The 12987-nt window shown below is 41.7% G+C and overlaps 1 protein-coding gene across 3 annotated transcripts in view; it reads left to right on the forward strand.

The window, feature by feature from the left end:
• The window catches only part of kiaa0825 (KIAA0825 ortholog), a 116860-nt gene that overhangs the window by 34427 nt on the left and 69446 nt on the right, over positions 1–12987 (forward strand). For all 3 annotated transcript variants that reach the window (XM_080309074.1, XM_026188785.2, XM_026188786.2), the window contains 8 exons: positions 1521–1711; positions 2860–3066; positions 3273–3383; positions 5144–5283; positions 7877–8056; positions 10708–10938; positions 11013–11317; positions 11465–11571. In XM_080309074.1, the coding sequence (XP_080165200.1) occupies positions 1521–1711; positions 2860–3066; positions 3273–3383; positions 5144–5283; positions 7877–8056; positions 10708–10938; positions 11013–11317; positions 11465–11571 (1472 nt within the window). The remainder of the gene's footprint in view (positions 1–1520; positions 1712–2859; positions 3067–3272; positions 3384–5143; positions 5284–7876; positions 8057–10707; positions 10939–11012; positions 11318–11464; positions 11572–12987) is intronic.

A 12987-nucleotide genomic window follows, 5' to 3' on the forward strand; every position in this document is an offset into this window, starting at 1 on the left:
GCTCCAGGGATTCAGTTGTCTGAAGTCTGCAGTCTACACTGGGACTGTCTGGAAACAGCAGAGGGCCCCTGGAACTCCCCTACCTTTATGCCCTTAAACAAATCTAAACCTCCCCTCTCTCTTTTTGCTTTTGACTTTTTTTCCCTTTGTTCCTCCCTCCCTCCCTGGGTCACTGGTGTCAGACAGGCCTGCTGTGTGCAGGTGTGTGCTTTTGTTCAGCCATCACTTTGTGCATCCGTACCAGTAAATGTATGTGTAGGTGTACAGCAGCATCTCAGGATGTAAGTGTCATTTGGTATGTCTATGTATGTACCTATATTTTTGATGTTTTATATTTTTGATTTGGATCCAGCTCCTGTCTGTGTAACCTTGAGTGAGTCTATAGGCAGAAGATGGCAACTCCGTTCAGGACATAAAGCTTGGACTTATTTCCTGTTTGTGACCAATACATACAGGGGAAAAGAAGGAAGAAGAAGGGAAGTAAACAAGAGATTGGGTGAAGTGGGAGAAAATGGATTGAAGAGTTTGGTAGTGTTAATGTGTATGCGTTGTGCAAAATGACCTTATAATAGGATAAATTTGAAGATTTAGGACGTGTATAGCAAAGTTAAAATGGTTAATGAAAACTAAACCAAAAATTTAGAAAAAAATTAAAACTAATTGGAATTATTTAATAAACCTCGAAAACCAATTAAAATAAGATAAAAATGTAGAGAAGCTTCAAGTATTTGTAAGTTTGGTTAAAAAAACAAAAAACATTTTTATTACATCTATTAAGACTCTGGATGTCTACAACACCGTGAGCCAGCTGCTTTCAAAAAGTTATCTGTTTTTATTGAAGTTTTTTTTCTTTCACACATCTTGCCTTTGATATCTGTCTGGCCTCTATACAATAAAAAAGATAAAAAAATAATTAAAAACACTAAAGCGAAAAATTGAAAATAATTAAAACTAAACTGAAACTAAACTGATTTTTTTAAGTCAAAATGAGACAAAAAGCAAAACTAGTTAGAAATGACATACAACTATAGTAACTCTGGTGTACAGGTGAAGGAAAGAATGCATCCTCCTATATATTTTACAAGAGAGCTGCAAGATGCCAGGATAGTAATTCTTTTTAATCTGTCCTGTTTTTCCCCCTCTTCTCACTTTCTTGTGAAACATTCTTGATTTTTGCTCTTCCTTCTTTCACTCTTTTTATGTGTGAGAGTGGATGTGGAAGTGTGTGCTGGTTGTGATGTGTTTGCCAGTCCAGGACTTTAAAGCAGTCTAAAATCCCAGTGGGAAAAGAAACCCAGGTGCAGAGTGCAGGTGGCATGGCCACTGAGACATCCTGGTGTTGACAGACCTGCCTGCGTCTCTGCCTCTCTCTTTCTTCTCCTTCAGGGTTTCTCTCTCACTCTCTCTTTTTTCCCTTTTTTAACTCCTCTCTCTGTTTTTACTTCACTGTCAGTTTCCATATGATAACATGTCTTCATCTACAATCCCCCCTCCCTCAAATCTATCACTTTCTTCCACAGGGCGAGAGGTGTTCCTTCTCAGTGCAGATGTGGTTCTACTTCCTGTGCGGGCTTCGCAGCGACCTGTGGGCGGTCCTTCCAGCGGAGCTGGCCAGGGATGTCCTTGGCCAGGTTCTAACAGACACTTTACAACTGCTAGTGCGAAGATATGCCAGAGCGCGGGCTTCATATAAGAGGCACCTGCAAATCAGGTATTTTATCATCCATATTACTGATAATATATACATATAAATATAACAATGGACTCTAAAACAGTAATACACCAAGCAAAGACCTACACTCCATTTTGTTTCGTTTTTTAACATTTAAATAAATATGTCGCAATCGTTTTCATTTGTCTAATTGTGGATGGACTAACTGCTGAGAAATGCTGTGATGGAAGTTAGTCAAAGTTGATAAACAACTGACTTTTAATAAGTTGAGCACGTCAAAAAAATTGCAAGACGCTTATACAGTCGGAATTTTGTGCATGTCTATCCTTTAATGCAAATGTAAAAGGCAGAATCTGAGTTTGAGGAGTGGAGGCACCACCCACACATTCTAGCCCCATGCAGCACACACAGACTTTTTCCATCACGGGAACTTTTATCCAAAGGCTAGGAGCTATCAGAGGAACTCAGTTTGCTTCCACTCCAGAGTCTCTGCTCTGGGAGTCTGAAACTTTGACAGTAAGGCTTTTCTTTGGCCATCATTTCAAGAAACCTTTAGTATTTGTTTGTTCAATACATCAGTTGGAGTTACAGGATAAACCATGCTTCAAAAATGCCACATAAAGTGAACTCTGTATTAACAAAGATTGAGTGCAATATACATGAGATGTCAACGGGAAACCTGGTTTATGATTCTGGGAGATTTGTGTGTTTCTGGAAGGACAGTTATAAAGTGTGAGCATAGGCTAAACAGATGCCTTTCCAAAGCTTTTCCAGGTCTCCCTCTTGCTATAGTGTTCACATGGGTACTCCTATGCTCCATCATCTCTATTTTATCAGTCCTTTCCCTTTTGTTGTGAGAATTTAGATCAAAGGGAAGCAAAAAAGAGGTGATGATAGATGATGAGCAGCATTCCATAACCATTTAAGAAAGCAGATTTACTGGCATATAAGTAAAAGCAGTGGGTTGATGTAACATAGCACTAAGTTTTAGGGTGATCGCAAATCTTGCGAAATCCAAAGCCGGGACGCTTCAGATCTCAACGGTAAAATCAGAAGAAGTTCCTATTATCTAGCTGGCTGTGAAATGAGACTCGCAGTAGATAATCTTTAGGTGTTCTCAGCTTTTCAATCACATCCATTTTGTTTTTCTCTTTAAATTCACTCTTTCTGTTTCCCTCGTCCTGGAGATGTGACATTACAGCAATGTTGCTGTATGTGGAGCACCTTATGTGGAGTCTGTGTGAAGGTCCTGAGGCCTTGGTGTGCTACAACCCTTCTTCAGTGATTACCATAATAGCAGGTGGTTCAGACTGGCCATACCAAATCCACAACCTGTGTGACCAGCTCCTGACAGTCCTCGTCATTGTCACAGCACCTCTATCTTTGCTACATAGGTTGGTACAGTATGGTCATTTTTGTTATTTAATTTAAAATTTGGTAAGATGATAAAAAGATACTGCAATGTTTTCATACTTTCCATCTTACACTGTTTGAACAGAGTGAGTCAGATGGCTGTCACCACTGATTCTGGAAACATTTGTGTGGTGTGGTGTTTATTTTAATTTTTTTGTAAATGTAAACATGCTGCCATATGCAACAGGACATTTATGATAGATGCTGCGAAGGAGACCTCACCAGACCCACCGACCATTCCTGTCATACGCTGGCTAAATGCTATTAACCCCGAGGTCTTCACAGAGCAAGCTATAAGGTATACAAAATAGACCCATCTAACCATCTATCACCCATCATACAGCAGGCACACGGACAATATACATGTTCACTCTCAAATGCACATACACACTCTGGTATGCCAAGCAATCACAATCCCTTCCATCCTCCTCGTGTGTAGAGAAACATATGTGATTGTGTTTGGAGTTACAGCTGCATACTGTATGTGTGGATATATAACGTGCCACTCAAGTGTCAAGCTGCAGTTGTTGTGGTAATATAACACAGATGCAAGGTAAGAAAGAAAAACCAAATGAATGAACTACCGTTGACGCTGACAGTGAGTTTGTTGATGCTCATGGTTGCTAAGAGCTTTACACATGATGCATTGATAGCATACACACCTGAATGTGCACAATTATATACATGTGTGTACATTTGTGTCCAGTTACTGTTGTGACCTCCACTGTGCAGTCAATCATGCTTTCCCCTCACCCTTGTCTCCACCTTACTCCCCTCTCATCTGCTTCACAGCCAGAGGTGATGTCATTGTGCGCTGACGGAGCACAAATCAAACTAACCCCTGCTCCCCTGCTCCTAAGTATCAGAGAACTGAAATTAGTTTATTTTTATGACCTCTTTATTTCTTTGCTCCCACCTCCTGCCTTCATTCGAAGGCGCCAGCAGCCTGCCAGTGGCTCGTGGCCAGAACCACAGGTCCTCAACCTTTCTGGCCAAATCTCTCCCCAGTCCATTAAAATAAAGCCCATTGTTATGGTTATTCAATAAAGCAATGATAAAATCACAAAAGATCTCAATAAATCATCCAGCTGTACAGGCTAAAAAATATTTTCTGTATGTGCACATTTATACCCTGCGCTATTTATCTTGCCTGTGTGTGTGTGTGTGTGTGTGTGTGTGTGTGTGTGTGTGTGTGTGTGTGTGTGTGTGTGTGTGTGTGTGTGTGTGTGTGTGTGTGTGTGTGTGTATACACATCTATATCTGTGTGTCTTGGTTTAGTAAGATGACCCGGTGCTGTAGCTGGATAGATTCATCAGAGCAGTTAAAAGAGGATTTCTCCTGGATTTGCGGTCTCAGTGACATCATAAATTGTGCTGTCAGACCGAGGCATAGTTTTCCTCAGTCAAGCAGCAGGGTGCACCCTGCTCTAGCCGTTTGGCTCAAATAGAATGGTTAATTTCTGGGCAGACACCCCCTGTGCTGCCTCCCGCCTCCTTGCTCTTCAGACAAACTCTGTCCATTCCTTCCATTAGATTTTATTGAGATGTATAAAGTAACATGGAGGCACACACATGTCAGCATGCTCCCACACTCGCACACATACATAACGACAAGCATAGGCTCTGAAGAGTGCACACGCACACACGCATTCACACACACCAAGGATACGGCTCATTACCCACAGCTGGCTGCAGCCTCTTGGTTATACAAAAGATGAAGGGGTGGGTACTGCTGTATATTCATGTATTTGGCTGTCTCCCAAATGTTAATTTGCTTTTAGCTGGCCAAGATTAGAGCTAATTCCTTCCCGGTGCACACTATAAGTAAGCGAGAATGAAGGCATTTGGAGACTTGGCTTGTATATGGAGTGAGTGACACTGAAGGAAGTTACCAGTGTTACCAAATATTCCCTCCAAAGCGTCATCAAAGACTTCTTTATCTTTCACTTGTGAAGCTTTTTCCTTCTTTGTTGTCTCTCACTAAGCAGACTTCTACCTCACCTGACACTGCAGAACTGTCAACTTTGTTTTCCTTCCTTCTCTCCTCCATCTCTCCCAGAGATGGCCTTATGGGCCAGGCATCTTTGGCATGTCAACTGAGGCTACTGACATCTGACCCCGGATGCAATCCCAAGTTGCTCCTTCAAATGCTGCTTTACAGAGACTGTCACCTGCCCAGAATACTCCTGGAAAATTCTTGTAAGTCTGTCGTTTTTGCATGCATACGTGGATTGTTACATGTTACTGGATAAGGGCTATAGTGTGTGTGTGTCGTGGACATACCTGGCTGTCTGTCTTTTCGGGGACAATTAAAGCCACGTTCTTTCATTCTTTAAAATTACATTTTTTTAATAACTCTCTGATCCCAAAGAGAACATGACAGGGAAGTGTTTACCTCTGTTTTAATTGCAGCGCTCTAATATCTTAAGTACGTTTTACAGACCTTGGGTAAGCTCTATCCATTTTATGAAGTTATAATCAGCATCTTTGCCTTCATCATCATTTTCACCTTGGTCATCATCATCACTAAATCAATAGAGTGCAGTAATAAACACTCAACAGGCACAGGCGAAACACACGGCCTGACCTTTAAAGATTTTCCCTTCCTTCCTTTCTCCACAGTCTTCTCAACAGTCTAACCTTTAAAGACTGTTGTGCACTCGCACATTAATTCACATTATAGCGACCTCATTAATAACAACTCTCACTGTCTTGTTCTCTTGCTCGGTCTGAGTCTGACTCAGAGGCTCCGCAATGCTTCTTTCTGCATGCTGCCGTAAATCAACGCTAGGAGCGCTGACTCTCATGTGTTATCACGGTGACGTGGTAATTAACCAGGAAGCAGACAGACAGAAGGAACAGCCTGACTGAATGCCTACACTACTGTGTTGCCTCTGCACTTCCACATACATGTACATATTAGCGTGTGTTTTGAAGCACTGTTGATGAAAAAATTCTAGTGTGACTAATAGATGGTTTGGTGAATCCATGCTGTTTCAGTTAGACTTTATTATAGCTAATTCAAGGCTCTTTTTTTGTTGATGGTTCATTTTCTAACTCTTTGTACCTGCCTTATCAAAGCACACTAACTTATGAGAAAACTGGCCAGCCAACTAACAGACCTTCGCACTGTGTAATAATTTCAAAACATACCTTCTCTACATCTACAGTATCACTTTTCACATTTGTACAGCTTACCCTAAATTAGAGGTGTACAGATGCACACACACACGCTCACAAACACACACGCACACACACATGGCCTTTTTATTATCTTCAGCGTGTCTGCTTCCAATTACAGAGGTCTACAGAGAGGGCCCTTGTGACTGGTTGACTGGCTGTCCGGAAGATAAACAGGTGTATGCATTGGCTTCGTATCAAGGTTGGATAAGCTTAGAGACAGAGAGGAAGGGGGGAAAAAGCATTTGAGAAATCAGCATAGAAACAAAAACACATTGGAATTATTGTGTGCTGCAGGAGTAGTGGAAACTCCACAGAGATGTGCCAGCACACTGACATGTTTTTCTGAAGTCATCTGCTGCTCCATAATGGGATCATTATTATAAGGCACCTAGTTAACCTGCCATGTTATCCAGCACCCCAAGTGGAAATTAATGTTAGTCACCCCTGTTTCCTGGACCACTGCAGCCACAGCAGTGAGATCCAGAACACTCTCTCCTCAAGGACCAATTACTAGACAGGCAGTGAATAAGATGATGGTGTAATCCACACAATGCCACCTAATGGACTGATTGGAGGTCAGGCTGTTTGACCACTTTGGAGTCTACGTGTTAGATTTGTTATTGTGAATGAAAATAGCCATGAGGGATGCAAAGGGAGTCTTGGCTAGAGGGACAGAAGAAATCAGCTTCCATGAACAGTTTGAGCACTTCCTACCTGCATGTTATTAAGGTGGCTAATGTTACTGTCACTGGGATGCTGCAGCTAATTTAGCCCTGCCATTTTAAAATAGTTCAGCATTAGTCAGAAGGAAGCCATGCTGCCCTTCATCACAGCGCCCCCTCATTGACTGCTGCGTTACATACTCTCTCCTATTCAAATGGCTGTCATCTCCCACACAGCTGACTGACAGACTGCTGGATGTCTGCCACCTCTGGAGCAATGGGCTTTTCCTCAGCAACCCCTGTCAACTTAACACACACACACACTTACGTGTAAGCACATAGAACACATATATAGACATCCATATGGGTTACACACACACACACACACATATACACACCTCGATCCTCAGCCCTATTCTCAGACAGCAACCCCCACAAGGACACCCTGTCAAAACCCCTTCCTTTTCACTTCCTGTCTCCGTGTACTGTGGATACCACAGCCAGGGGCTTTGAAATCTGTTTCTTTTTCTGTTTTTTTATTGTCTCTTTTCCTCCATCTAACACAGATGTGGATTTTTCTTCCCCTTCTACTCCACAGTGCCTTTTGTTCACCCGTTCTGTTAACATGTGTCAGGTTGGGAAGCCTTGACATTTTCCAATGTGCTTTTGTTCATAGAAATCAAAATGCTGCTTCACAGAATTGGGTTTTGTATCTTTCTAAACCTACATCCATAAGAGTGATATTTTCTGGACTATAGTTTGTAAAAAAAAAAAACGCTGTACACTCGCCTACACACCCTTGGATGTATGTGTGTGCACGAGTGTTAATCTTTTGTGCATCCAGTTTTTTGTGCCAAGTGGTCCAGAATATCAAGATTTCATTAATCTGCACATTAATTTGTACTGTTCACAGATGTGTGTCACCAAAATGACGCTTAATTTTTCAGATTTTTGCCAGGAGAACAGCTCAGAAATGTCTACAGAGAGCTGCAAGGCGGGAGATGATTTCATGATGTCATTGTTCAACCTTTTCTCTTGCCTGAATAATGTTCCTAAGGCCTTGACTCAGGCCCTTCAACCATACCTGGAACGTGCACACATATGGGAACATCTCTACACTCTGGCAGGTAAAGTAACAACCTTGCTGCTGTGTCCTAATATTTAGCAATTGCTGCCACAATTTGGCATTGCACTGATTTCGGAATGAGCAGTTGTACAATCTCTAGTTTGTGTGCTCTAGTACTGTAACCCTGGATTCCTTTTACTTTGGAAATCAGGTGTCAGAGCTGGGAGTGACTTCATTCCAGAGTTGTGTTCTAGTAGTAGCAGTTGGAAAAGAACAAAAATGGCTGCAGATGTTCATATGTAGAACCTGGTCAGTGCTCTATGTACGGCCTATTTAGTCAGTCACAAATACACAAAAGTGGTAGCACAGAGTACATGCTTTACAGTTTTACAACTTTAGATGCACTACTGTTTTAAAGTTGGGGTTTGTAGGGCTTCTCTGACTTTCTGAGTGGGAAATCTGATTTGAGGGGGCGCTACAGTTGAAAATTTCAACTAGGAACTCCTAGGATTTTCTACTTCCTACTTCAGAAGTGTGTCAAACACACTGTGCCTAAAGTATGTGTTAAAATACAGCACTTTAAATCAGGTTAGTTTTAAAATGAACAGTTCGTGATAAACTGGAGAACATGACAAATAATCATTACATGAATTTCCGAGTAGTGAATTGAAGTAAATAAATTAAAATTGCATATATTTCATATTGTGTTGGCTGCCCTCCTCCTGGTCTCTTCTGGTGTCTGGCAGTGGCTCTTTTGGGTCCTGTTTGTTGTAGGGTACTGACACTGGATCACGGTTTGTTCCAGCAGGTCCTCCAGATGTTCAATCGTTTTGGGATCTGGAGAGTTTAAAGGCCGAACGAACACCTTGGGCTGTTATTGTTCCTTACGCCTCCGTAAACAGTTTGTGCCGTTTGGCAGGGTGCCTTTGTCCTGCTGCCGTGGGGTTGTGTGCTTGGCCTGGAGCAACATTTTAGGCAGGTGCTACAGGTCAAAGTGAGAGCTACAAAACCTGATGTCTCTCAGAATATTGCATTGTAATGCGATTCAATGTTATTCAGTGCACCTTGCCAGATTTTATGTTGAGTCTAATTGGTGAATTTTTAAATACTATGGTAAATCTTCCCTCAAAGAATATCTCAATTTTATTTTCTCTAAAGGCCAGTGTTGACACTGCATGAACATGAGCTAAAGCATAAGTATACTTTTACACAGACTATAGTTATTCCCCAACTCTCTCTGCCTCTTTCTAGTGCAAGTTTTAATACAGAGCTTAATCTGAGCTCCTGTGGAGTGTGAAGCTCTTTTTAGTGGTGATTCTTATATCCTGGGTAAGTGGTAATTATTGTAGCATAAATTAGGGTGATTGGAGAAGAGTATTTAGATGGATACTGAGCAAGGGAGGGGTCGACAGAGTGAATGAAGGGGAAGAGAGCTAGAGTGTGCCGCAGAAAAATTCTCAATGTCATCCAATCAACATTTATCCTCACAGGGTAATTAGTTTAATTATTGGACCGTTCCAAATCTTTGTATTATAATTTTGGTTACAGGATACCCCCAGTGCCCCCATTTCTATTTAAACTGTACTCTGAGTTAACTCATAGATTACATTGAGAGCTTCACTATTTCTCCGCTTTCATTGACGTTTCATCACACTGTACCAGGTTGCTTGAGATCAATACACAAGTCAATACAGTTGCAGGTGGTATAGAGTCTGAGAATCAAGTGACTTTGAAAAATAGGTCTAGGTCTCACCTGCAACAGAGCGCTTGTCCTTCGAAAAGCTATATCATTTTCTGTTCCGTTCTCCTCTTTTTCTGCGGCTAAGGTTACTTATTTTGTTAGGCGTCCTTTGAGATTTCAGTGCACTTTTAGTGCCGCTTCAGTACTGTTTCTCCCGATTGTAGCCTTTGGTTTTACAGCCGGGGCTGTAGGAAGTTTATGAGTGCCATACAACTTCATACTGTAGTTAGTCTGCCAACAATATGAGCGAGATATAAAAGGGCAAACCGATGACAAACGGTAAACCTGGAGAACGTAGCAAGATTCGTGCTATCAGGCCACCTGGATTTGATCGAGAGCATCTGATTTTAGTTTGAACTTGAGTACTCACATTTGGTGCAGATATTTTAAGAGAATACCATAACACTATATGGATTCATATAAATGATTTATGGCTCTGTTTTTTGTCATTCTTTGAAAAGTAGAGTTATTTCTTGACTTTTGATTTGTTGCTTTAAAAATAAACCCCAAAGCACAATAACTATAACATGAAATGTCAACTGATCTAATGTGTAAGCATCCACTCTCCATTTTTTTATCAGTATACAGAAACATGTTCATATTCCTAGTGCAGGGATAATTAGAACAGTATAAGGAGGTTTTCTCTAAAGAAACTTATCATTCGTATCATTTTGAAAGGTTTTGACAACATATCCGCCTTTTTCTGACATAGCTAAAAAATTCAGATTAAACACAAAGTATTGATTTCAAATTTAACATTTTTAGTGCAAAGTATGTGAATTCAGTAACCTAACAAACCTAACAGTTTGTTGCTGTAACACTAACCTTGTACTTTATCTTATGCAGTTTACCAATATTTTTTTCCCCAAGTCTTAAAACTAAATAATAATTACGGTCTGGAGTCATTCATCTGATCTTCTTTAGCTGACCCTTGTTTTAAAAAATCTGCTTCCTTTGTTTATTATTGTCAGACACCACACGGACAGTACCTATAGTTGTCAGCTGTGTCCGGGACATAGTCACAAAATCCACCAATAGCCTTCTGCAACACCTCGTCTCCATGGTTTTGGGTTGGCAGGCCACAGAGGAGCCTGGTGCAGCCTTGTTCAAGCGTACTGTGCCAGAGAATGTCCTGGCTAAGATACCCAAGGACTGGAACTACACACCATTGGATGTAAAGGGAAAGGACACTGTTGCTAAAAGTATGCACAGACTGAGTTTTGCACATTCAAGATAAAATTCAAGGAATTTTACTAACATTTCTTTCTTCTTCTAGCTATCATATCCTTAGCAATTCAAGCATTGTCCTTCATTTTCACCAACCTGCCAATGGCTGTAGCATCCTTGCCACTCCCGATCCGCTTTCTATTCCAAGTGGCAGAGAAGCACCTTTCCCAGCATGCCCGGCAGCTGCGGTTAGTGGGCCTGTTGATCTGGGCCTTGCTGGGCTGCCTGATCCAGGGCCTAGAAGACCCAGACACACTAGAACAGATCAGTGGTCTGGCTCTGGACCGCTCAGCAAAAGACCGCCTGTCCCTGCTGGCAGAGTGCGTACAGGCGGCCATAGGCATTCAGCAAAAGGTAATGGCTGAAATTGATGTGGTAGCCACAACAGGTAGAGGGTTTAGTTAGAAATTACAAATAGTAGTGGGTTGTACCAGACCTATAATTTCTGTATATGATGACTGGCTTAATGTCTGTCATATTTTTATTCATTTGCCTTGTTAGGGTGTTCCCAAACCTTCAGTGCACAAAGTTATACAGGCCTTGGAGGAAAAACGACCAAAGTGGACACAACTGCAGCTGCAGAAGGCCCGCAAACTCTGCTCAGACAGGTAGGAGGATATGGAAAGAGGTCAACATTAGAATGGTGCCAACAGTAGCTTAAGTGCTATTTTTTTCTTAGTCCATCTTCCCTCTCATTTAGTATAGGCTACTGATGTCAGCCTCAAAATCTTTTCATAAAATTTATTTCCCCGAATGTAATTTTGTGATCGTCAAAAATAAGGGCTGACTGTCTGCTGAAGGAGGAGGTTCAAATGCATCAAACTGACTGATGGTATGTTTCGCTACTTGCCATAAGAATTACCTAGAAAAATACTAAACAAATGCAACTTAGACATGCATTTCTAATTGAGCATTCAAATTTTGATGTATCATGTAACCAAGATAATTTTTTACTGACAATCTGTATGAGTAAAATCAATGAATCTCAGATTTGTTTGTTGTGCTAAATGATGCACATGCTTGACTGAATGAACTGCAGTGTGGACTGATGGGAAAACAGCTTTCGTTTTTGGCTGATCTGTGACCTTTGGCGTTGCATTTTGCTGCTTGTTCCCAGAAATGTTGTCTTCTGGTCGCTCACTTAATCATAGCAAACTCCGGACACATTCATCCTCATATAAAGTTGATTCAGTAGCGTAACCATTAAAAAAAAAAAATGAAATAAATAAGGACACTGAATAGATTATGACCAGTTCTAGGAAATGCTGTCTGTTACAGTGACAGGAAGAGGGGGTAAGTGCAGAGAAAAAAAGGCAAGAGACGAGGCGGCTGAGGGGTGGTGAGGGGGTGGAAAAGTGAAAGAAGAGTGATTATGTATCACCTGTCGGAGGCATTCAGTGGGATCATTACTATTCATTAAACTAACCTTCACAGGGAAGTGACGCCTGGCTTGTAAACAATCAGAATACAGTGTCAGAGAGAGAGCGAGGAATAGAGAGAGGAAGGTTGTAATAACTCCAAAAACAACTGGCACTTCTCTTACTGGCATCCCGTGCGCACACACATTCAGAGTAAACGCCTTCACAAAAAACATTTGGCCCTACACGATCCCTCTTCAGTTCCTTCATCTTTACCTTCCTCTTTTCCTTTCCTAACTGTAAACCACTACCACCACCCCCTCCCCAACAGCACCCACCTTGTCTTTGCAAAGTAATTTGTAGAGGGGAAGATTATTGTTCTCCATCATGGTGACCCTGGCTGGGCTGACGGGATGCATACACAGATGAAGATGAATGCAGTTATTCCTTGGCGGAGGTCTGCCTCTTTCAGGGCACATTGGCCCTAATGACATGATTGATAGGCTGTCCCAAATCCAGAGGGGCCCTCATTAATCACCCTGCTGACTGAATCCAATCATCTGCTTCACCTGCACAGTGATGGACAGGAAAGGATACAGCGCAGGTGCTGACACGGATGCACAGCCACCATCACCGACAACACCACCGCCAGGGCGCCGGGCAAAA

The sequence above is a fragment of the Astatotilapia calliptera genome, chromosome 12 (assembly GCF_964374335.1).
Source record: "Astatotilapia calliptera chromosome 12, fAstCal68.1, whole genome shotgun sequence".
NCBI classification, from domain to species: Eukaryota; Metazoa; Chordata; class Actinopteri; order Cichliformes; family Cichlidae; genus Astatotilapia; species Astatotilapia calliptera.